The following is a 25617-nucleotide window of genomic DNA, read 5'->3' as shown; positions in this document are numbered from 1 at the left end:
CTGACAGGAGAGAAAGAAGACTGCAAAGAAAGGATTGGAAACATAATGGGAACTCTCTGTATGCAACCAACTTTGAGGATGAATAACAGAGACTATATTGCAAAAAGATAACATTGCAAAAAGCTCCAATAAAATTAGGTATGAAATAAAAGATAAATTAAGCTTAAATATAGTATTCTGATTAACAAACTTTCCTGATCATATAGGGGAAGACCTGAAGCGAGGCATTTTCTCTCTAGCTTTGCTGTCGACAGGGGGTGCTCTATATAGAAGCCACACAGGCTCACTTTGACAAGAGTATTGGAAAACTAAGTGCACCACGACATCCTTAGCATCATGGTTAGTTATGTGACATATTCTCTGATATGTGAAGGTATTCCTGAATATTCAATTTTTCTGAATATAAATATGATTCAGTGTGCAAAACACATCATCTAGTGACAATTGAGTTGTACATAATGATAATAAAGAGAAAATACTTTATTCAGCCTTTCAGCTGGCAATACCATTGAAGTGGAGGAGCCCATGTGCTGACAGCATATTCATTAAAGTCAAGAGGAATTCCACCTATGTAACAGCAGCAGGATTGGGGTGGACTGTACTACTGTCACTGATTCAGAAGACTGATATAATACATAGTAGCCACTTTAAGAAATCAATGTGCACTGTGTTTCCAAGAGAAGCCATAACATCATAATCAGTCCTGTACCATTAACATTGCCATAAAGAGAAAAACTTATAAAAATTTAAATAAACCCTCCAGGCCTGATTCCCCTCTCTCCTCATAAGTCTTCCAGTGGTATTAGCCTCATAACTGCAGCAGAGTCACTCCTATTCACACTGCTCCAAGTAAAATGAGGCTTCATGACTGCTGAAACTAAATCATTGCCTCGTACAGTAATTTTCTATTATTATATTGGACTGTTTAGCTAAAGGGATGAACTACAGGATGTGTGACTACATTACAAGTCACTGTTCTGTACTAAAGATGTTGGTAGGGAAATGAAAAGAAGTGACCTTTCAAACCGCTGACATTTATACTAATATTTTTGGTTTTGCTGCTCCTCTGTTGTGTCAATTCATAGGAACTTAAAATCATATCCTAAAAATGATCTCAGATTGCTTTTAAAATATGACTAGAAACTTCAAGAACAATGAAACTGTAAGTCCCTTGAACTAAGAGACAACCAAACAGGAGAGCAATGAGATTAGCAATTTTCTCATTATCTTCTGGCAGTCTGAGGTTATGACTTTAGCTACATCATGGGAGTTTTAGGAAAATCAGAAAGGAAACAAGATCAGAAGTTACGTAAATTTCTCCTCCCCAAACCAGTTAGGCAAGTAAACAGATTTTGAGTTTTGAGCCAAAAACATTCAGTTATTTAAAGATATTTTTAACTGAATTTTTGTCTTGAAGATGCACTTCTTTAGATGAAAATATATATATTTAAAAAACAAGTTCTCTATTTAGTCATGTGTTTTCCACAGAAGACTGCATTTTCAACCAGTTTGGCACATTAAGCTTTGCCCTCTCTTTTCTCTTGTTTTGACCAAGAGAATTTGAGATCTGCAATTTAATTTGCAGCCTTAATTGTATTGAAACATAGTTTTATTTGTGGATGAGTGCAGATACTTAGCCTTCTGCTTTTAAACTAAAACAGGTATTAAAAATTGCTTAATGAAAAGCAGTGGTCTGTCTCTTCAACCACTGCTTCTTCTCCAGTAACACAGAAGTCTAGTGCATTGTGGAAACAATACTTAACATTATTCCTAGGCAGTTATTCCTACACATTGCAGACTGCAGGGAAAACAGTGCCTAGCATTTATCTGGAGCAGCCTGATTTGAGAGGTGACAGACCACGATGTACAGAGTGCAGTAAAATGTAAAGCAAGCCAGTTGTAAGACAATAGTTGGGGTATAGATGAGAAGATCTCAAAGTGGGTTTATGTACCTTAGTAACATTATTTGCCTACAAGAACTTCCCTTGCTCTGATGACCCTTGGTGTGGCTTTGCCTGGAAAGGAGGCTCTACATTGGAAACTGTGACAAACAAAATAATCCAGTACACTGCATTCAGGACAGGGTAGGGTAAAGGGTCCATGGATGACAGCATTAACCTTGGACCTTAACAGTCCATAAAAGCAGACACTGCTGTAAAGAGTCAGACTAATGCAACAGCTTCATTGCAGACAGGTGGCCAGTGCACAGATTTGGGGGTGAATTCCACTCATCATATAGAAGTCACTGTACGAGCTGAATTTCTCTTGCTTTTCTACCAAATGGAGAATGCTAAAATTACTGATGAAGCTTCAAAAAGTTCCTGCATCATGTGGCAATTTGTTACAGAATTAAGGAAAAAGCCAAGAATGTTTTTGAAAAAAATTAAGCAATGCATGAACTGTAACACAAGCTGTCAGTCTCTTCAACAATTTCGTTCAGAGATACATGGCTTGGCAAATAAGAAATGTGGAATTCATATGTGATAAATCATCCAATTAAAAATCCCTCCAAATTTAAGCCACCATGACTAGCCATAATCTGATCTACCAGGGAACATTACATGGTCCTCCCACAGTCTCTATTTCCATTAACAACAGTAAGAACTTTTTTGTGCAGACCAAGCAGTAGAATTCCACAGTCCATATAACTGGTTTTTGCTTCTTTTTCAAACAAAGTTTATTCCATTATTGGAAGGGTAGATAGCTGGTTATTTGACTTATCCTGATAGAAGAAAAAACTGCATCTCTGCATAGAACATGGACATTTTCTCCTATCAGGTCTCTGGATGATGATGGAACGCCTGGCAGCTCTTACTGTTTACCCTGTTGGAAGACCTATCTTCTACATACCACCCAGCAACCATAGTACATCCAGAGCCAGAACCAGATGATCTTGACTGAAAGTTTTATCTATTTCCCAGAAAGATTATGTCATTAGATATGATCCAGTCTAATATGTTTCTGTGCATTAACATGATTTACATGATTTGTTTTCATCTGCCACTAAAATACAGATCATTAACCTGACATTCCTCTTAGTATTTATGGACCTTATTGATGTTTTTATGATTATGCAATCTGATGTCTGGCAAACCATAGAAAGCTGTGGGTAGGTGGAGGAGTACATGTCTGAAAACTAAAGGAGAACTTCAAGCAGGACTGTATTGTCATTTACTTGCTGTAGCAAGTAATGTGATATAATTAAAAATGGTCAGGAAAGATTACTATCTTTTGGCATCAAATTTTAACACATGCAGTAAAATACAAATTATCAGCCTTGCATAAAACAGATTTTTTTTTCCCTCCCCACAGTGGGGGTCCAGTAAAGCCCTGAAACATCCTGAGGATAAAGAACATCAACTGGATGTAAAACAGAACTCTTTTTCTAATGGCTTAGGATGGGAGGGTCTTCCCCTGTAGTGGGAGGAAAAAGCTGGAAATGGCAGTGCTTGATCTTTTTTAAGGTTTTGAACTAATATGTAAAATTAAAATGAAGATAAATTAAAATCCTTGTGAAAAGGATTGTAAAAGATAGGACAGTTCTATAACAAGCATGATCCAGCAGCCTATGAATTAAGAATGAATCATAATATACAAGCAGTGTGGGGAGGTCTGGAAAGTTTAATCTTCTTGGACGACTCTGAAAGAACTGAAAGAAAACAGCAATTTTCCTTTACCAATTTAGGTCAGGCAAGGCAAAGCAGAGCAAGGAAAAGAAAGAGGACCAGAGTATGAAGAGTGATTTTGTTCACTGGTGAAGAACATGAAGAGGTTGAATAGTACTGTTCCCTCTTTTGTAACAGGTAAATCAAGACTAGAGTATCATTAAAAATTGCTGCTGAAAGTAATAAAAAGTTCTCTATTAGGAACTAAGTCAACCATTCACTGATTGGCCGGAGTGATGTGAACATTCATTAGTTTTTGAGCTGTGAGTTTTTCAGCTGCCAGAGGGCATCTTGCAAGCAATATTTGGAAAGAATTCTACTCTAAAACTATTGTGGTCCTTGACAGAAAAACAACAGCAAATGTAGGAGAAGTAAAGAGAGCTGCCTCCTACACTTTAAAATACAACAGTAGTGCATATAACAAGTTGTGACAGTGCCTAATGGATCTCCCTCCCCAGCAGGTCCTTAACAATGCTAGGTTTAGAGTAAAATACAAATCAGAAATTATAGTTCACTCAGAATAATTAAGTTCCATCTTGAACTCTAAAGGGAACATTTAGTGAACCAGCTACAAGAGTCAACTCTAAGAATCTGAGAAGGCCATAAGATTGTGTTTTGGAAGCTTCCAATCTTCATCTGAGAATTTCTTACTAAAATTCCATGCAATGCCCTTCTCTGCCATGCACCACTTTGCTGAGAGAACAGGCTGAACAAAAAATGTTCTAACAGATCATGTCTTTCAGCACCCACAGACTTTACAACGCCCAAAAGGCAGATCTATGGCTAACAAAAAATATTTGGACTTGCTCTAGATGTCATGAAATAATGCTAGTGTCTTTCCTTGTGTAGGGAACTGACCTGCAGATAAGCCCAAGGTAGAAAGTTCATAGTAAAAATGTCTGGACTTGAACTTGTCTAAAATTCAGCAGAGACAGATTGCCATTTGTTGTGGACTGAGTTCCCATTGACAGAGCCCTTGTGTTGATTCGATAGCCCGTTGGGATGTTTGAAGACATTTAAAATCAATACTCATGCCTTCTATTCTACTTTCCTTTCAGGGTTTGAATTGAGGTTTTTAGGGATTAAGCCAATTCCATTTCCAATACTCTGGATTATCAAACCTCCATGTCAGAACATTACAGATCTCCTACAAGCTTTTGTAACTTTTAGCCCATGAACACGTCAGATACTCTAGGCAGGACATGGATATACTTCAACAATTTATTACCACGCTTTTGACTTCTCCAGCTACAGCTAATGACTGCATTTACAACACAAGTATTTACAACACAAGCAATTACCGTGGTTGAGTGTGGCTCATACCTCACTAATTGTTGGAAAGAAACACTGTCTTTAGGGCTGAAATGAGCTAGTAACAGTCAAAAAGCTCCAGTTTTTCTGTGTAATTCAGTGGTTTTCAATTAATGGACCACTTCTACTCAGGCTCTTTCCCTATGCAAGTCTACTTTGTGTATTTGAAGTCCATTTCTGAGTGTCCAGTATAGGCATAATATATTAAGAGCAAGCAGGCATCATCCTCACCTGCTCCTCCTTTAATGCCAAATACAAACAAATTTGAGAATGGAAGATTAACCAGGGTTCTGCAGGACAACAAACGACTTCCTAGGAACCCCTGCTGAAAAAGACAGGCAACAAGCTTTTAAAATATTTTCTTCCCCTCTTGCCTATGTTCTTTCCTCACTTTTTTATTATATCCATTTTGATTTCCTTCTGTTATAACTGATTTCATATCTCAAATTTCCACATTTTGAAATAAGCCTAATTCAAAATACTTTTAGAAAACTTCTAACTATTTTGTAATAAATATGTAAGTGGAAACATTCAACTGGATCTTAATTTTTCCTTGCTCATTCACACAATTTCAGCTGCAGGTAATTTATCTTCAGTGAACACTAAAAGCAACATCTGGAAAATGCAACAATTAATAAGAATAAATAAAAAGTCACTGAGCTGTTACACAGTTTTCTGTCTCTAGGTTATTAATTTTCCTTTGCTTAGAAAGGAATGGCTCTTAGAATTGATGTAATTGGGCAGACACATGAAATCTTGTATTTATTTCCTTTGAAATGAAATGGTTTCTTGGGGGGGGGGTCTTTATGCAAGTTTTTTTTAACTTTAGGACTGACTTTTTTCAGGATAGGTAAAACAGTAAGAAGTTGGTCAGGTTGAGTTTGGAATAAACATGAGCATTGGAATATGGAACAAGTTTTGTCTTTGTCCTTTCAGGAGGTGATGTTCAGGGAATGAGCAATGCACCAGGATACTAATACTGGAACAATTGCTTCTGAGAAATAAAACAAGAAAGCTAATGAGACAGAAACCTCACTGACAACCAACATAGTTTCCATGTGAGAAAAACTCTAATGTACAAATGCTTTGAAGCTGTCAGATGACATGGCAATAAAAACTACATTCACCTCTTAGAATGTTACTCTGTCATATTAATCAGTCTTACTGGCACACTTTGCCAACAGATTCAGACTATACAGACAGATAAATGCAAGCAGCTATTTTGTATAGATACAGACACATAATTATCACTTTAGATTTCACTATTTTAGTCTATTAAGAAGGTATTCTCAGCAGACATCATACCAACTGTTTTCATTTGCATTTGCACCAAGTCTATAATACATTGCTGTATGTGCTCATCTGTGTTTTCCCAGATGTTGTTTTGAGAATGAAACTCCTGGATCGAACTCTTTGGGACTAATTGATAAAATCTTGCAACAGATTTTTTAAATCCTGAAAATGATAGTCTGTAGCAAAAAGGGAGCAATAAAGCACCACTCCATTGTGTCAGAAAATTAAATAAAAAGCTGTGTGTCCCTTTCATGTGTGCACAGGTGAAGTAAAAAATTATGATGATGATTCTACACTACCAGAATATCCAGATTAAGGGGATTGAAATCTGGGTACTCTTGAAATCACTAAAACCATAGTTTGAGGAGACAATTATGTGATTGTGATGTAATTGTGATTTAGAATTCTTCATTCTGGAGGAAAAAAGTAATAATCACATAAACCTGACCCTGCATCAGAAGCCTTAATGGCAGATCAGGATTTTCTCTGGGTCAGCCCTTTTTTATGATGGATTAAGTATGGCTTGTCCACTAGCACCTGCTTAAAGCATATAAGCATAAAGATGACAGAAATCACAGAGCTGGCACAAACACTGCATCACTTGTCTGTGTGGTTCAGATGAAATGTGAACAAATGGGTCAACAAAAAAAGGCAACAATTTCTTCCTCGGTTCTGTTTTGGTCATACTGGCCATACTGGATTATCAACATAACAAACACCAGTTTTAGAACCCCTTTACAATGCTAATTAAATACACAATCAACAAATGTATGATCAATGAACATATAAATCATTAGCGCTACGATACTATTACATCTCTACAGAAACAGATGAAAGTATTATAATAAGAGAACTGAATAGTAAATAGGTGAAACTGTATTGTATTTTAGCCACCAGAACAATATTCAAACTTTTTTTATCTTGAATTACACTATCACCAGGATTTCTAAGGTCTTTAAGTACCTATATAAGTATATTACAGGTTACAGATGACTTTTTCTTTCCTATATTTGCAAAATTAATGAAATTTTACATTAAGTATGGTTTATTCTGTGGTGTTTTCTACACTTACATATTTATTACAAAATACAGATTCTACTGAGAAATTACTGAGCACTTTAAGAATCTTTTTGAACATTAAAAATGTTATCACTTAAACTCACCCTATTTATTTCTCAGGAAAGCGCTCCCACAACAGACTATTTGAAAATAATGGCTCTCAAATTCAAGCTAACAAAATGAATTTGAATTTCACTGGGCATTGTGAAAAGAATTAAACTACACTTTCTTTGTCTATACTTAAACAGAAGAAATGGTGTACAACCTCTGAAAAACATCACACTGTGTTGCCAAGGATCCCACAGGGATATAAACTGCTGATAGAGCAGATTTAGCAAGGAGAATCTAAGAGATTTACAGTCCACCCTGAGCTGTCCTTAGGGAAGTGGATTTTCCCTGTTAGGTGATGGGAAAGTATTTGCACTGTCTTCTCCACTCATTTAGTGCTCGCATTTCCAACTGATACCAGTGTGGGACTAAGTTCACCTAAAGCACAGATACCTTAATATCAGCTACAGATCTAAACTAGTTACCATGCCTAAATTCCTAGCAGGAATTTAGACCCTGAGTTCACAGACACACAGCAGTGTAGGCTGTGTCTTAATCAGAATCCATGTAGTCCCTTGTTCAATGTTTTCTGTTTATTTTCTATAGCTGTTGGTAAAATTCCTACTTCTGTCAATCTGATGTGGCAAATCCGCAATGTTTTCTGTGAAATGGAGGAAGAAATGAGGACTGTGGGGGTAGTCACAAAATATTTACAAAGGCACTGTGACATATGTATAAAGTATCTCAGCAAAACCTATTTTAGCAATGAGATGAATACTCTAGTCTAAGTATGGAAAGAAAAAGTATTTTGGAAATCATCTTAAATGTACCAAAACATCTATTGAGATGTTTCTACTCAAAACAGCCACTCTAAACAGAGCTATTGTAACATAATCCAGTGTTGATGGCATTTTTTCCAGGAGTAAAATTTTGTTTTCAAAAACTAATAAGTTAAATACCACTCCACAAATGCCTTAAGTGAAGGCAAAGGCCTATTTCTCTGAGCCAACAAAAAGAACACACACTAGAACGCATTATAGAACATGGATATATAATCTACTAATTTCATGCCTTGCATCTGTGAGTCTTGCAAATGCCATTACTCTGTGCTAAATTAATTTAGGCTCATTCAGTCAAATGAATGCACTGGAGACCTAATATAAACCAGAATTTCCTGAGCCATTATTTTTTATCTTCCAAAACCTAAAATAGGTTATGCTGATTTTACTGACTAATTGTAACTGGCAGGTCATTTGCAGAATAGTAAAAGCAAACCACTTCATGGTTAAAACAAATTTAATGTATTAATTAAAACAAGTTTAATGTACTAATTTGTGACCTTAACTCACAAAGCCTTTCTCCTAAGGAGATTGATTTCTCAGCTCAAGACAAGTTTGTAGATGACAGGTTGATCATGATACATTAGAACATATATTCAAGTAAAAACTAGCAAGAAGAAAGCAGTATAGACTAAAATAGTAAGTCGGTAAATAGGATATAAGTATCTTGCCTGAAATTTTAATTTTGTCTTTTTTTAGTTATGTTCTATAGGCAAGGCTAGATGATAGTGTTATTTGCACCTCAAGAATTTCTTAGACAGCACTAGGATTACTATAGAAAAAAAAGGAAATTAAGCCCATTATGAATAAATTTGGCTTTGTGTTTTGTTTTATAAACACAGTTCCTATGCAGAGATAAATTTTCCTCATTTTCCTCAGACAAATACTTTTCAATAAGCTTTCTGATGTTTATATGATCAAGTCCGAATCAGAGTTTACTAAGCTAACTGAGTGAAGAAGACATCTATAGTTATCCTTTATATTGAAGCCTGGAAGTGGGAAGATGGCAAGTTTACAATCTACTGGATTCAGTGGCAAGTTCTTTCCTGCTCAGTACACAAAACAGTCCAGAGTTGATTCTCTGTAGATGTTCCCAAAAGCCTTGGTGCCACTCTGAGAGGTAATAAGGGGAAAATCCTTCTCTCTTTTTTTTTTAAAGACCTTAAAAACCTGCCTACAACAATCAGTGAGGTCACTGTTTTTAGCACCTGGATTGACCTTGATTGATTATGTCAATCTGGAACATCAGATATAGCTACAAATTACAGAGAGGTTTGCTTCACAGTACCTCCTGAAGTAATTCTGCTAGCCTGGGTATGGCACCACCATTGTGAGCAAGTCCTGTTAGCAAATCTAACACAATCATGCTTTTGATGATGGGCTAGGAGTCACAACAGAGGTAAGCTTTGCTTCAGATTTCTCTTCTCTTGTAAATGTGTTTTTAGATGGACTGGAGGTTACCAGTTCCCAGAAATAAACCCACCTTTTTTATCTTGTCTTTGTGTGTGCACTTGTGTTAGTATATGTGTTTGTGTGTGTGTGTTGAAGCTTTGGCAGCTACACTGCAAACTCAAGAAGTCTTGCTTTAGTCTCTAGCACTGTAAAAATTAAACAAACACTCCTAAGTGACAAATTTCTATAGACCTATTTTATGCTACAGAAATCCCAAAGGAATTCTGTTCTTGCCTACACTGACTAAAGAAATGAAAAATTAAATCTCCAGCATGAAAAGTATTTGCTTCAAACTCTTGTCTACACTGTTTAAGGTCCTTCCCTTAAGTGCCTACTGGAAAATCAAGAAGAGAAAAATGATTAATAATTACTGCACTGATGTTAAAAATAGCTTATATAAAGGAATCGTTCAACCTTTTAGCATCTTGCTTTCTTTCTCATGATGATTGTTTGTCTTTTCTAAATGCTTTTGGCCTCAATTCAGTAAAATGCTTAAGCACAGTACTTAATGTAAAGCATAACTTCAATTTCTACTGGATTTGAAATGTGGTTTGGAATGATTTACTGAATCATAGCCTGCATCATTAATGTTTCCCTTCAAACTATACATTTTCCACAGAAATAGAAACTAGGAAGATTCTCTAAAGTTTATGCCACTGAAAGGAAGAAGCAATGAGAAAGGCACCAAAATTTATCATCTACCAAAGCACTGAATTTATCTGAATACTATAGAGAATTCAGTCTTAGGACATTCACCAGACATTCCTAGTCCAGGTTTAAAAAGCTCAATTCTAAACAGTGATGAAAATATGTAAAGCAAGAATTCCACATTTATTTTTTAAAAAGCAACATAATTAATTCACATCAAACTAGTCATCAGTTTGTAAATAGCAGGTGACTGATGTAGTAAAAAGCAGGTAACACTGTCTTTCCAATTCCTGCTCACTGAAAACTGGCTTCTGATGAGAGTTTGCTTCTTTTCAGGTCTTCTTTCTAAGATTCACCAACAAACAACAGTAATCCACACTGTTGTTTTACAAGCACCTTCTTGCTGCATATCACCCAAAAATAAGCAGATAACAAAGAGGAAGATAATTAAAAAGAAAGTAAAAATAAATGTCTGACCCACTAAACAGATGCAAATAGGTATGAACCAGAGACTTTAGTGGACTAATATCATTTTAGCTAAGTAAAGCCTGGCCAAAAGTACTCCTCTATAAAGGAATGTATGATGCATGAGCTTAGTAAATCATCACTATTGCAAATCATTAAGGCACTATCATACAACGAGAGTGGAAGCATGATGGTTATTAAAATGGTTCATGCACACCTTCACAGGAACTTTGCAAAGTAAGGACAACCTAAGTTTCTTACCTGAGCTTTTATTGGTTTTGTTCTGTCTACTCTTTACTTGCTCAGTCCATAAGGTAGGATAACGAGAAGCTATATCTAGAAAAAAAAAAAAGGCAACAGAAAATACTTTATAAATGTTAACATTTTAAAAATTTATTAGCAACTGAATAGAGGCTAAGTTTAAAGAAACATGGACCTTAAAAAAAAAGGCCACAGTGGTTTTTATTAGGGCAGTTAAGATCATTATTCATGCAAAGGCATGAATAGCCCTTTCCTTATCCTATTCATACAGAAGATTTTTCAATCTAAAAGTTCAATAAATACTTTTAGATGAAAATTATTTTTAATAAAAATAAAAATGTCCTACTCTGGACCCAAAACATATAATGGCTGCAGACCCAAATTCTGCAAGATTAGCGGTGAGTGATAAGGCAGCCACAACATAGGACTATTATTGCTTCTTTAATGGCAATTAATTTCTCCAGAGGCAAATAAGCCTCACAAAACATCAGCCTCAACAGTGATATTACTAGTCATTGTGCTGAGGACAGAAGTTACCCTCTGACTTGTTTATTTCAACATAGAGTTTTAATCTGCACTTTGGCTCAAGTTTAAAACCTGTGTCTGCCCTCAGTCGTGACAACTAAAATTGCTGATGTTGGTCTCCACAGGTAAAGTCTCATCTCCAGACTATCATGCATTGTGTTTGTTGTCTTTGCTGTTCCTAAAAAAAAGAACAGATGTTTGCACTTTCTTGCAACTGCCCCAGCAGTTGTAGATACTCCTAGCATGGCATTTTATGTTGTGGAATACAGTCCATTACTGCACAGTTTAATACCACGCTGTTAAATTCACTCACCTTCTTCATCACCTTGAGGCTGAGTCTCCAGCGCAGGAGCTGAGGCATCATCTGAATTCAGAATGGAAAAGATTTGCAAGGAGACTACAATTATGAAAGTAAGCTAAATAAGTGTACATACATGATTGAAAATAATGATTTGCACATAGCCCCGGCCAGTAAACAATAATTCAAACATTCTTTATAGGCAGTACACAGCACAGATATATTACATATAAAGGTTATGTTTTATAAATGGATGAGGTTTCAGGTTATGGATGATGAATTTATTGCAAGTTCTTTGGTGATGCATGAAGTGATCAGGTTGCTCTCTGGAGAGTAATTCTTCACTTCTAATGCTGCACACTGATACCTATAGATTATAACTGAAAAATCAGCATTTCTAAAGAAATAATTAGATAAATGTCTAGAAGAAGTGAGACCTGTAAAAGCAAAAAGAGTCTGGAGGGAATGAGTGGCTGCAGACACCTTAAAATCAAAGGGATTTTTAAGTACAGCAGGATCTATTCAAGAATCAGGTTTATTTACAAATAAGATTCACAGATTATATAACCAGAATATTGTTTGCACAACTGTTATCCTCTGGTCAGCATTCTCCATCCACCCACTAGCAACCATTACTGCAAGAAATGAGGGAGGGAAAATTGCAGAAATGACAAGAAGATGTGAGTCATTTTAGGTTCACTAAAACACTGTGGAGGTAGTGCTGGAAAAGAAAAATTAAACATAAAAACTATTTAAACAAGCTTTTGCTAAACAGAGTGGTACCAAAGACCCATCTTTACTTTATTATGTTTTTGTTATTTAAAACTATTGCAGATGTGGGGTAAATATGACTCAGGAGACCATGCTAGTACATATTTTCCAGTCATATTTTCCTGTGGCATGGAGCTAACTCCAAGACCAAGGTGTACTGCAGTAAACGAAGGATGCAGTAAACAGCATCTTCCGTGCAAAGGTTTTATTACTATTTCTTGCAGTTTCACAAGTGCATGTCAGACCAAAATAGTTTCCAGATTGTTTTCTTGGCATTTTCATGGAAGACTGAATCAAAGGTAACTGAGAAGCTGCTTCTGGCATGTAGCCTTACCTGGGTAACAAGGGAGCAGCAGCTTTTAGGCTAACATACTATCTCTTTCCTTTCCTTTCTGCTAGTGCAATTCCAAGAGTCTCCTGTTCTCTTTGCTATCACCATCACTGCTTCGAGTAGTTTAAATTCTGTGTTGTCTTTAAATCATGCAAAAGGTTTGAGGTCACTCTGACCTTTGCCTCTAAGGGTCACAGTCTAGGTCACAGCAAATACAGATACCAAGCAGATGTTCATAGCAGGTAAAACCAAATTTCAGCCATGGAATAATGATCTTTAAACAAAACCAAAGGAGCAGCAATGGGAGCTTATTTTCAATGCAAAATTATCTAACCAAGGTATAAGGAGATTTCTTTTAAGAGTGCTCATTCTTTGTGTCCACACAATGGCAGGATTCTTGCTCCAATGCTATGAAAGACTGTCACTCCTCAATAGTTTTGCTGGCATTTCTGTGGTGTCCTCTGGGTGGTGGAATAAGACCATTGATTAATTTCAGAGAGGCCATCAAGCATCCTAGTGTACTGAAAATCAAGACACATATTTAGATCATCAATTAGTATGTGATTCAGGAAACCCAGTATTTCAGAAGGCAACTTATGGCAGATATTACCCAGAGCCAAGCCAGAAACTGGGTCTGCATTTAAATAACACTTTTCTAATCATCTTTTGGTACACAATTTCAGTTTGTAACACATTTAATCTTATGCAATTACCTGAAATTCAGCATAATGCTGCAACTCAGTGATAATCAGCCCAATCAAAATTAGGCTCCTGAACTTTGTTAAAGCAGCATTTAAAACAGTTTTGGTGTTGCTGTTGTTGTAATACAACACATGTTTAATGACTGATATGAATTAGATATCTCACAGACTAATTGCACAATTCTTCCTGGCTGGCACATTCATACTAGTCTGTATATTTAAACATAAACCTGTTTAAATTCTGTTTGCTGTCAGAGTTCAGTTACCAAGAACACAGTCCTGCAGTCAGTTAAGAATCAGAAAAAAGGGATGTGATCCCAACTCTGACACCTGTGCTTTTCAGAGTATAAATATTTTCCTTGGATAGAGGAAAGAACTGTGGAGCCAGAGAACATACCTAAGGGAATAAATTTTGAGCTTCATTTCTGTTCAGTTTAATGTTTAAATTTACCAACATGCTAACAGAGCCCCTGATCTCCAATATCTGCAGCTGAAAGTTTTCTTTCAGTACTGGAACACCCAGAGAAAGCAAGGTGCACAAGTACAACAGATATGGCTCACCAGTTCCACATCTATGAGACATCTTGGAAGGGGAGACTGTCTCAAATCTATGCTGTCTCTTGAGGAGAGTCCTCGAGACCACACCTTGAAGGTCTGAAGCATGTCCTCTGGAGCACTGAGAACCCTGTGAACCAGCTTAAGCTTGCTGGGCTACAATATGGGCAGGAACACGTGGAGGAAAGAGGAGCAGAGAGGGTTATGGTTGATGCAAAAGAATACTACTCTGCCCTTGCAAGCTGAGCTACAAAATATGTTTTACCACACTGGCTGTGAAGCTGAAGCACAGCTCCTTAACTCAGATAGGTGTATAATCCTGGTTCCTATGCTGTGGGAGTCCCTAAAGAATTTGGGATGTCTCTGACAATACTACTTTATTTAAAGCACAAGGCAGTATCCATCTGGAAGAAGGCTGAGGAGAGGAAGACAGCAGCGTTTGAGAAGAAGCAGGGACCACCTGGGAACCAGGTCAGAAGCCTTTAATACTGCAGGCTTGCGCTGGAGAACAAAAACCAGGCATGAGTAAAATGCAATCATGTCACTTAAGACACAAATATACATGGTAAGAAGGGGGATTTGATAAAGTGTGTTCATTTCCTTGTTCTATGACTGCTCATTCAGGGTTCAGTAGTTCAGCCATCACAGCCACAAACAAAAATAAAGGATACCAGTCAAGTTTTATATATGGGATAGTTCATTCCGTTCAAAGCTGAAAATGAAAGTCCAGACCTGAAGAAAATGGGCAACCTAAGGTTAGTGCTACCCACAATTTGTCTGGAAATACATGAAGGACCAATTTTTCAGTACTTTGTAACTATTAGCCTTAAAAAAGTGTTGATTCTTTTAGCCTAACAGCACTATAGTTTCTTTAAATGTTAGATTTATTGCAATGCTGCAAGAGCACCTGTAAAAAAAATTGAGTTATATTTACCATGCAACAAATAGAGAGTTATTAACATTAGAACAAAAGTAACTTCTTTAAAATTAATTTATGCAGTGTAAATGATGGAAATATTCAGTATGCTGTTTTCAGCTGAATCTAGAATTCTTTCAAGTGTTTGGAGAGTGTAAACTTTAATTTTGTTTAGAGCACAGACAACTCATTCATTTTAGTCTACAAGCTATGTCATATTCATATCAGATTTTTTGTTCTGCCAAAAAGATATACATCATGACCTATATCAAACAACAACAATCTTCTGGCCATAAATATAAGCCATCATATGAATTAATCACAATACAAAGCCAAGTGCAGGGTCCAAGATGACTCAAGCACTGATTGCTATGGAAATAAAGTGAGAAATCCAGTTCCCAAGCTTCTGGGACTGCAGAGTATCATCTTTATCAAACAGACAGAAAAATCTGTCCTCCAGAAAAAGCAGAAAGTATGGGAAAATATTTCAGAGTATAGAATTGGGAAGAAAAGTTGTTGTCCAAACAGCACTGAATTGCAAAATCTATAGGACTGAGACTAGAAAAACATAGTGTCTATGCATACATATATATATATATTTATACTTAAAAGTTTACTAAATATCTGAAATGCAAATATAAAATTGATAACATGCATGCATATATATTACATATGCAGCTATAATATATCATAAATTTATATTGATAATTTAAATATATGGAAAACCACAGTAGTGTCTCCCACAGCTATTTTAGTTTCTATTTAAAGGCCAATTAAGATATTTACCTGTTTTGCCTGCTCCTTCTCGTTGTGGCAGCTTCTCACTCACTGAACCTACAATTGGAAAAAGGAATTAACCAGAAAAATATTATTTTCACTTCTAATAGGCCATCTAAGAAACACAGTTCTGCTGTAATGATTCATTTTTGTATATTACAGCAATAAATAACAGCAAATTCTTCCTTTGCAAACCAAAGGTTTTATCTTTGCCTAACCTCTGCATTTGTGCACAATCCATACACTGCCAGACTCCACTTCTTGGCCACCACAAGACCTGAGAAAGAGGCAGCATTAAACACTACATAGACACAAGTCCAAGAACATGCTCATGTGCTGCAGGATGACCCTTTCCCTTCCCCACTGCCCCAGCAAGGAGAGGTTCTGCAGGAAGGAGCATCACCCCAGAACCGCTCCCTTGCTGTCCCTCACACAGGGCAGCTCTCTCCCTCTGCTCAGTTTTGCCCTCACACCTCAGATGCTCTGAGGGGCTTTTTCAGCCTCTAGACCAGGCCTGGCTCAGATTAAAAACTGTCCTTTTCTGCTTTAAAGGCCTCATACAAAACCTTGTGGAAACCCTATGCAGTGAGGCAAAGCGTTTGTGTCCTGGGGGGAACACAGAGCCTTATTCTGAGCCTGAGCTCATCCCCAGAGCTGCAGCGCCTGGGAGAAGAGACAGTAGGGGTGAGAAGGAAGTCAAGAAGATTACAAGAGATGGGTTTTCACACCTTATTCTACCAGCCTGGACTCCAACCCAACAGAGAATCCAGCCTTGCTTTCAAGCCATCAAGTAATGGAGAATCCACTAATTTTCTTAGTAGTTTTCAAGGGGGCATTTGTCCTTAGGGTTTAAATAGAAATCCTTCCTTATTTCTTGCTTATGTGCCATTTCAAATTTTATTATTTTAATTACTAGACACTTTTTAACAATTTATCTGTCTCTGCTGCATTGAAAATCACCATTAAAAGTGATATTTTTCTCTCTGAAGAGCCACATGGAGTGATCAAATCTTAAAAACACAAAGTTTCTCCATTCTTACAATACAGTCTCTTCTTACACACACCTGCTCTAATTAAAAGAAAAAATACCAAAAAAACACTCATCTGACACATTTGACAGATGCTTGTATGTGTGTGAAATAATTTAGCTGCCTTAATTTTCTTAATTTATTAAGTTATTGGAATACCTACGATCACTGTGTTTAAAAAAAAAATAAAGGAAACCCAAACCTTGCAGCACAGTACTTGTGTTCTAAAAGGACAATTTAAATAAGAGAACCCACTAAATCACAGGCCTTGCTTACCATGCTGAACTGATGGTTACTTCAGCAGGAAGTTTAGACAAGGAGTTTGCCAGAGGGGAGATGCCTAACATTACAAATCAGCCCTGCTGATTTTAAAGCCTCCATAAAAGAATACATGGCATTGCAGCCAAGATAGTAACCTTCTGATGGATTCAGCTCTTAATACAGCTTTATATATCCAAATTACAGCTTTATATATTCATATTAAAATGTTCTTGTTTAGACTTGTTTCCTTTTATAACAATAGTGTATTTTAATGTATTTTCACTATATAATGTTTGAGTCACCAGAAATTGAATAAACTTAGTGATGAATCAGTATTAATTGAGGCAAGAAAAAGAAAGCCACTATCACTGCAGGAATTATATCCAAGGGTGTTTGGGACAGCTTGTTCTAAATGGGCTCCAATACTAATCCATGCTGTTCACTCTGAAAAGGAGGCAGATTTTGTATTTATGCTGAAGCCAGAAGATCTAAGTTTTTGGTGCTTGGCTTGCATTTGATAAAAGGCTCAGTTTGAACTCAAATAAAATGTTCCAGTGTTCGGAAGTACTACACACAAAATTACAGGTTTTTCTAATTGCACCAAATACTAGTGATCCAATCTTTCCTCAAGTTTCATCCAGCTACTATTAACTCTGTAGTTTCTGAATTTCATTTTGGTTCACAGGCTTATAATTATAATTTCCTTGCAAACCCAGATACTTTAGGCCCGACTCTCAGTCACACAAGCATTTTAAACAGGCTTTTCATTTGTGAGTAGAAATGATGTCTCAGCAGGGGCAATGTGTGTGATGAACTGTTACTGATACTCACTCTGCTCCAGTTTGGCACCAGTGCTGTCTCTCTATGTACATTAGGACTATTAGTACAAATTGAACTCAGTTTATACATAAGTAATTTAACACATTGGTGAAATTTATATAATATCACACATCTTAAACTAAAAGCAGAAAAATCTTTCCAGACACATTCACATTACTTCATCTATATGAGAAAACAGTGAGAATGACTAAAGTCTGAGAGAATTGAATTTTATTTTTTTACCCTAAATTTTCATGAAAAAATTAGGAAAATGGATGAGGAGGAGAATGGCATTAACTAGTACTAAAAGCTAACATAATGATACCGAATCTAATTTCAGTAAGAAATTGGATGGATTCTATGAAAATTAGGTTTACTGGGCTAACATTACTTTTTTTAATAGTCTTAAGAAGTCAATAATAATATTCACAGAATTTCCTATAAAAGAAAGCCTGTGCCCTTCATGTAGTTCCACGTGAAATTTTCAATTTATGCAGCATAAACTTTTCTTGTTGTCTCCAAATTCGAGGTAAGGAGTTATTGAGTTTGTATCTTTTTTCTACCATTTCCTGAATATATTTAAGGTAGAAAAACCTCCAGCTGAAGTGATGATAGGAAGTTGCATTTGCAAGTTTTTAGGAAATTTTGTCTTCAATATTAAGATGAATCCCCACATTTTCAGCTAGGCAGGAAACAAAACCAACTTATAGCTTATCTAAAAGTTAGGCAATGCAACTGGCTTTCAAGTTTTCAGTACACTGTAAGCAAACAAATCGCCACATTAATACATATCCTTATGGAATGATGGAGGACAAGGAGGGATATTAGATTCAGCAGCATTACATCAAGAGGAAGAATTTAGCACCATTCAAGCTTGCACGCTTGCTTAGCCATCTATTTACTATTCTGATCTTTTTTTTTTAAAGGCAGACATATTCATGCCTTAGTTTATTGCAAACTCTACAATTCTATCCAATTTTACTCTAACAGCATCTGAGGCACAATAAACCTTCCAGGGAATGTGATGTGAGTTTTGTGGTTTTTGATTTTAGCATATCCATTTCCTATCATTCTGATCATATGGGACTGGGCTATTAAAAAAAAAGGTGAAAGCCTATTGTTAGCCAGTTTAGATAATGATTTCTGATCTCCTACGAGAGAATATTTGATACATAATCACTGAATGCAGATATCAGGAAAGGTAAACTCTCCCTACTATTCCTATCTCGCCTATGGGTGTGTCTGACTGTGTATGTATAGGCAAAGAACTAATGTATGAAGACTAAATATCTAGATGGTTCAAGGACGGATATTTTTCTCCAGGTAATGAAAAAAATTTAATGGAAACTTTAAAATTTCGTTGCCTTTCCGAATATAGTTTTTCCATCACATTATCTTATCAATACAATACTATACTGGAGGAGTTCTGAATTTCTAAAGCTAGTTACTTGTATTTTGGCCATAAAAGATGATCATGCCATCTTAATCAAAAGGGAGAAAAACTACTTCACAGAAGAATAAAATGTATCTCTATACCTTTGCAATCTCACTGGCAGGAGCCCAGCATATTTAATAGGGCCTAAACCCCCTACAATAGGCAAAGACTGTATCTTCCAATGATATAACACCTGCTTCTCAACTTCTGCCCCATTTCTCAGGACTCCCTGCCTAAGGAATTTCTGTAGTTCCCTGCTGAGCTGATAACAGAGATGGAGAGTTGTAAAAATGTCCTTTTTTATGTCTGGTGCTCTTTAGTGAAAGTACTGGGAGACATTAATCATTTTTAAGGAGCTTTCTTTTTAGTGCCACCATGGGAATGTGTTTGATTTACTGTCCCTCTCACTATTGCTCCTGCAATAGTGAAGACTATTTTCATGGAGTGGAACAGTATTTTGAGATTTATCATGTGTGTCTTAGCAGTACCAAATGTTGATGTGGGAAAAACTGAAAAGGATGGAAGAAGAGCCTCTTTCAGATAAAGATATAGTAATTAAAGCAAAGGTTTACATAAAACAGTTGGAAAGTCCCACATTTTTTTAATGCTGCTTATGACCTTCATCCTTCCATATCTTATGTCTCTTGCACAAAAGGCAGCTTAAATAAGAGCAACAAGTCAATGAGCAAAAACTGGCACAGGCAACTGTTGTTGACACATTAAAAATAGATATGGGACACTTTTTGGACCTGAGATAACTTTAAGAAACACCATGTTATTCAGCTAACCAACCTTGACAGTTAGGGAAATGTAGAGGTTGTTTTGCATATCCAGTATCACACAGTAAATGGGAAGCATGGATTGGGCTTTGAATTGCTAAACCAAACTCCTAACTGCCCATCCTAAATTTTGCTCTCTATTTCTTCTATTGAAATTCAAGTTCTTCCAGACTTTCTTCTTTCTTATTTCTGGGCATTCAACAAAGGCAGTTCCACTGGGGGAAAATGAAAGGCAAGAAATTATCCTATAATTTCAGAACAGCACAGTCGATTAGAAATGTACTTGAACCTTATCTGAAGTTGCTGAAGAACTAACCTAGAACTGAAAATTAACTGAATATTTTCTTAAAAGCAAAAAATTTTCATACGTTCTATGGTAGCACATTACCTGTAAGAAAATCATTAAAAAAAGCATCTTAATTTTCTGTACAAATTTTCTTCTAAAGGAAAAAGATAGCAAAAGTGGTCTTGGGAGAAAAAGGTATGGTACAGGTAGACTTAGGAATTTCTATAAACGACTTTGAAACACCTACAGCATCCAGCCTGCAGAATACAAAGAAGCAGTGAGAATAAAGAAACATGCTGGTGTCAGGATGCCACCACTGCAGGAGATCTGCCTGCATATCAGAAATAGCAAGGCAATTCCTGCATCAAGGCTAGCAAGACACAGTGTACTGGACTAACAAGGGACAGCAGTATTGGCAAAAATGGCATCTCTGTAATACTAGTTGAAATAAGAATATATCTACACAATTTCAGTTGACCCACTGAAGTTTGGGTTATAATTCCTGTGCATAGTCGTACTAAATAAAAAAGTACAAAAGCGAATCAAAAGTGATCTGGAAAACATCAACACTCTTGCAAGGAAAAAAAAACCCAACTCTGTTATCCTAAACAGATGGCAATTTTGAATATATACTTGGAAATGGGAGAAATATGCAGTTGTGCATCAGACTTTCATTTTGCAATAAACGAACTAAGTTTTGCTTTATTATACCCCATAACTTTTTGAGAAAATCTGTAGCTGCCTTCTCTGTTGAATGAGAAGGTTTCTCCAGATCTCTCAAAACTGGGTCCTTAGCCAATACCACTGTAAAATCCCCTAGCATTTCAAGTCTTCCTTCCAAACTCTGCTGTGGCTGGACTTCTTTCCTGAGGGACAAAGGAGAAGTGATGAACAGTAAAACATGAGAACACTGATACAATCAGGGGACGAAATGTGCAGAGATAATCCCACAGGGTCTCATAAAAACTGAAAAGTTACCCACAATCTTTCCATGGATCAAAATCAGACTCTGAATACTCACCTGTGCCCTGGAACGGTTTATTTATCTCTGAGCTACTAAATTCAATTTGAGTGCTATGACCTTCACCTTAGCATTTCTGTAAAAACAATTTCCCTTCCCATCCCTCCAAAAATGAGCTGAAGTAGTCTGGCAGTTTATCTGCTAGGCACATGAATATACATTTGAGAGGAGCTAGGGTTAGGTTCCTGTAGTGATATAGAATAATTCTCATATTAATTGATTAACTTTCTGGGAACTACACTGCAGTTGCTCCTCAGTAATATCAGTACAAATACAAAAAGTGAAAATATAGCAAATAATTCAACATTTTGAGCCAAAATAGTGCCATGTGTTATAAGACACCTGACAAACATTTATTGAACTTTCAGCATGAGCATAACCCTTTTTTCACTGATTTCAGTGAAAGGACAGGCAAGGAGGGTATAAATGGAGGATATAAAAATGGACTTTGCAGAGATAGAAACAAAGGTGCACTCTCAGAGAAGCCCTGGCTATGGACATGTAAAAACATCTCTACTCAAAATTACACCGAAGCACTAAAGTGCTGTCCTAGCCATAGCATCATAGAATCACAGAATGGTTTGCAAGAGAATTTAAAGTTTATCTCATTCCAAACCCCTTTCCACAGGCAGGGCCACTTTCCACTAGACCAGGCTGGTCAGACCCCCATCCAACCCAGCCCCAAAAATTTCCAAGGATGGCACATCCACAATTAAAGAAGACACATCCATGTGTCTTCTGAAGATGCAGATGAGTTATAATTGACAATAACACTAAAATGAAAATGAATGCACATTTTCTACTACTTAAGGTTTCTGAATATTTTAAATTATTTTTTACAATTGAGTCTTGTTTCACAGTGACTTTTCAGACTGGATTAAAAGGAATATTCTGAAGAGTATTATTTCTGAATAAAGTTCACCTACAGGCAAGATGTGGGAAAATTCTGCAAGTCATTTTAACTAAAAAGACCTTAAAAATAAAAATAACTTTCTATAAACTTTGCTGAAACTTCTGCAATGGTCTCTTCCTTCCTCCATCTATTTATTAAAAACATCAAGGTTGAACTTGAATGATTGAAGTAGACCAGGAGAGGTAAATTCCCTGATTCACTTTCTTTTTCAGCTTTGTTCACATTGCAGGATTGGCTTTTTAAAGCTATTTCTTCCACTTTCTGACAGAGAATGGTGCTGCAGCACAAATGGTTATACAATATATAGAGTGTGCAAATATTTGTAGAGCTATTTCTGTAAAATTCTCTCAACCTCAAGGGGCATGAACAGTGATTCTGACAACCATTCATACACTCAGGATTTGTATTTATCATAAGTGTTAATGAAATAGGGTCAGAAGCAAACCCCTGAAAAACAGAACCTGTTAATTGTCCTGATGAAAGACAAAAGGCAGACTGCAAGGCAGCAAGTTTGATTTGCCAGTTAATTTCTGCAGGCAATTTTTTCATTTTGCTCTTAATGCTTTTATTTTATTATTTTTCCTCTGGATTTGGTCATTTGTGGAATGTGCTGTGGGAGTTCTTTCATTGGGCTGTGTTTCAAATGGGCAGTCCTGCTACATTTTTTTCTGTACTCTAAATATTGAATTATCAAAAAATGCAAATCCCTCTGAAATGTTTTTGCAATGAGTTTTTGTGCAAGGAGGTTTATAACATACCAGCATAGTGATATATCAGCAATTCGGTCACCTGGTTTCATATGTGGACACATAAATATGGTATAAATGACCACTACAGAAAACCTTCAATAGCTAGATTAATTTACAAATAAAGTAGATGGATCCCAGAATCACAAGAAGGCTTAAGGTGGCAGTGACCTCAGACTTCATGCATGGCTACATGAAAAGCTAGACCAACTTTCTCAGAGTCTCATCCAGCTGAATTTTACCAAACCCCAAGGATGGGGCATCCACTGCTTCCACCACCACCTGTTTCTGGGCTGAACCACTCTTCTAGTGAAAACTTCTTTTGCTTAAGTCTAATCAGATGCCACAGATAAACTGCTGTTCATGGCATACCATCCTAACCTAGCCAGACAAACAAGATTTACCTGGGCAGCGGGGAGTTTTGTGGGCCACAGCAGTACCACTGATGGGACGGCCATTGGGAGTGACACACCAGCAGTATCCAGTGTAACTGTGGCACTGAACCTGTCAGAAACAACAAGAACCATGTGCAGCTTGTCAGACACATGCCTGTTATCCCACAGCACGCGTGGCATGTGAGTACAGAAACTTATCCAGCAAACTGTATCGACAAAACCTAGAACAATAAACCACAATGGGCCCATCTCAGTCCTACATACGATTTTTTAGCATAAAGCATATTTCAAGCTAAGTGTGGTAGGTCCTTCAGAATCAAATGGAAGAGAAAACTATTGAACTGTGTGGTTGTTTACACCCTGTCTTAGATGACTGAGGTGCAGGTGTTATAAAAACCTCACAAGGAAGTTCCTCAAGGGACACATAAACTGTTCCTGAAACAAGCAATCCTGAGTTTTTTCCCACATAGAGAACATATTGTTCCACCCACTGAAGGAGCAGGACAGAGTGCTTCTGCCAGCATTATTCATATCCCAAGCTGTCAGAAAGGAAACTCTTGGAATTCCTCTTAAAAACCAATTGCATTATATTTTCTAAGGGCCAATATCACTTGCCTCATCATGCTTAAAAAAAGAAAAGTTGTCTTCTGCACAACTCCAGGATCAAAATGCAGTACAGAGGGGACAGAAGGGGATCATGATTGGAAAATATACCTCAGAATAAGCTTCTAACTGTGTTCCTTCTGAATTCCGTGATCTAAGTAAATTAGTTTCAGACCACATGCTTGTGAAGAAATTCAGCAGAGAATATAGAAGGATTCTGTATGATTCATGATTTAGCACTTAAGATATGGATTCCAGTTGCACGATTTCTGGTTCAAATCAGGAACAGATCACAAATTCCAAGCATTTTACCATCTGGTGAGTATTCAGGGGGCTACAAGAATGATTCAGCTGCCTCATCCTAGAAGAACAGGGAGTGTATTACATGAACAGTGGTAATGTTTGGCTCTTTTGCTGGCCAACTGTGAAAAAGAGAACAAGGACTCAACATATAACACAGATTTTCCTTCCTTTTTTTTTGTTTTTGACGTGTTGGTACAAATTATATTTAATTTTGAAATTACATTTCCCTTCATTACATTTGCCTCTTCCTCGGCCTTTTCAAACCCACATACTCTGACCTTCCAGTCATGCAAGACACTGAATAAAAAATTTTTAACCTGACTATATGTGCCATCATCATTGCATTCTGGGATGAACACTTGCTGAAATTCTTTGCGTGCTTGTTCTTGGGTGTACTTCCTCTCAGCCACACATCTGGAAACATCTAGAGAAAGAGAAAAGGTAAGTCAGTTGGATGATGCTATATGAAAAAAAGATAGGTGATCATCCATATTATGAAAAAGACAACCCTGAGATTTGTGCAAAGAGAATAGGAATTTTAATAAGTGAAAATGTACAATCAACTTGCATTATTTTTAGGGGAATAAAAAAACAATGCAGGACAATATTTTCTGGACAATAATCCATAACAGGGAAATGAAATTGAGAGATGCCTGGACAGAGAAACTTTCCGTTCCAAATGCCACCAAGGAGCAGAAGCCCAAACTGAGTTTTTCCTCTCAATTTAACACAGCAATAGCTGCCACACTGCACACACCACAATATTCTTTCAAGGATGGTGGCAACAACCACTTTCTAGTGCTTCGGGAAAGGCAAAGGAGGCAGCAGGAGCACAGCTGCCTTGTACTTACTACTTACTGCAGCTAGGCAGCAACTTCAGCTGTGACTACTGATGTCACCACCAGGCTGGTAAAATAAAAAAATATATATACACTGTACAGTGCAGGAACTTATTGGGAAGGTGATTAAATAATAATTTTGGACATGAATGATTCATATTATGCTAAAATTTAATGTGACAGTTTATGATTTAGGCATGGGACATCAAGTCTACCACATGGTCCTTTTTGTCCACCGTGAGGTCTCTTGCACCACCTCCTTTGTTACTTGGTA

General features: G+C 36.8%; 1 protein-coding gene across 3 annotated transcripts in view; it reads right to left on the bottom strand.

Annotated features, from left to right (window-relative positions):
• SMOC2 (SPARC related modular calcium binding 2) overlaps nucleotides 1–25617 on the bottom strand; it is a 138317-nt gene that overhangs the window by 56567 nt on the left and 56133 nt on the right. For 2 of the 3 annotated variants that reach the window (XM_066545643.1, XM_066545644.1), the window contains exons 3-7: nucleotides 24822–24928; nucleotides 23608–23707; nucleotides 15925–15972; nucleotides 11880–11930; nucleotides 11042–11116 (exon numbers count right to left, since the gene is read on the bottom strand). In XM_066545643.1, coding sequence (XP_066401740.1) covers nucleotides 11042–11116; nucleotides 11880–11930; nucleotides 15925–15972; nucleotides 23608–23707; nucleotides 24822–24928 — 381 coding nt within the window. Of the gene's footprint in view, nucleotides 1–11041; nucleotides 11117–11879; nucleotides 11964–15924; nucleotides 15973–23607; nucleotides 23708–24821; nucleotides 24929–25617 lie in introns of all 3 variants that reach the window. The other variant, XM_066545645.1, reaches the window with a different exon arrangement.

The sequence above is a fragment of the Molothrus aeneus genome, chromosome 3 (genome assembly GCF_037042795.1).
Source record: "Molothrus aeneus isolate 106 chromosome 3, BPBGC_Maene_1.0, whole genome shotgun sequence".
NCBI classification, from domain to species: domain Eukaryota; kingdom Metazoa; phylum Chordata; class Aves; order Passeriformes; family Icteridae; genus Molothrus; species Molothrus aeneus.
Note: the sequence above shows the minus strand (reverse complement) of the source record. Positions and strands in the feature narration are given on the sequence as shown.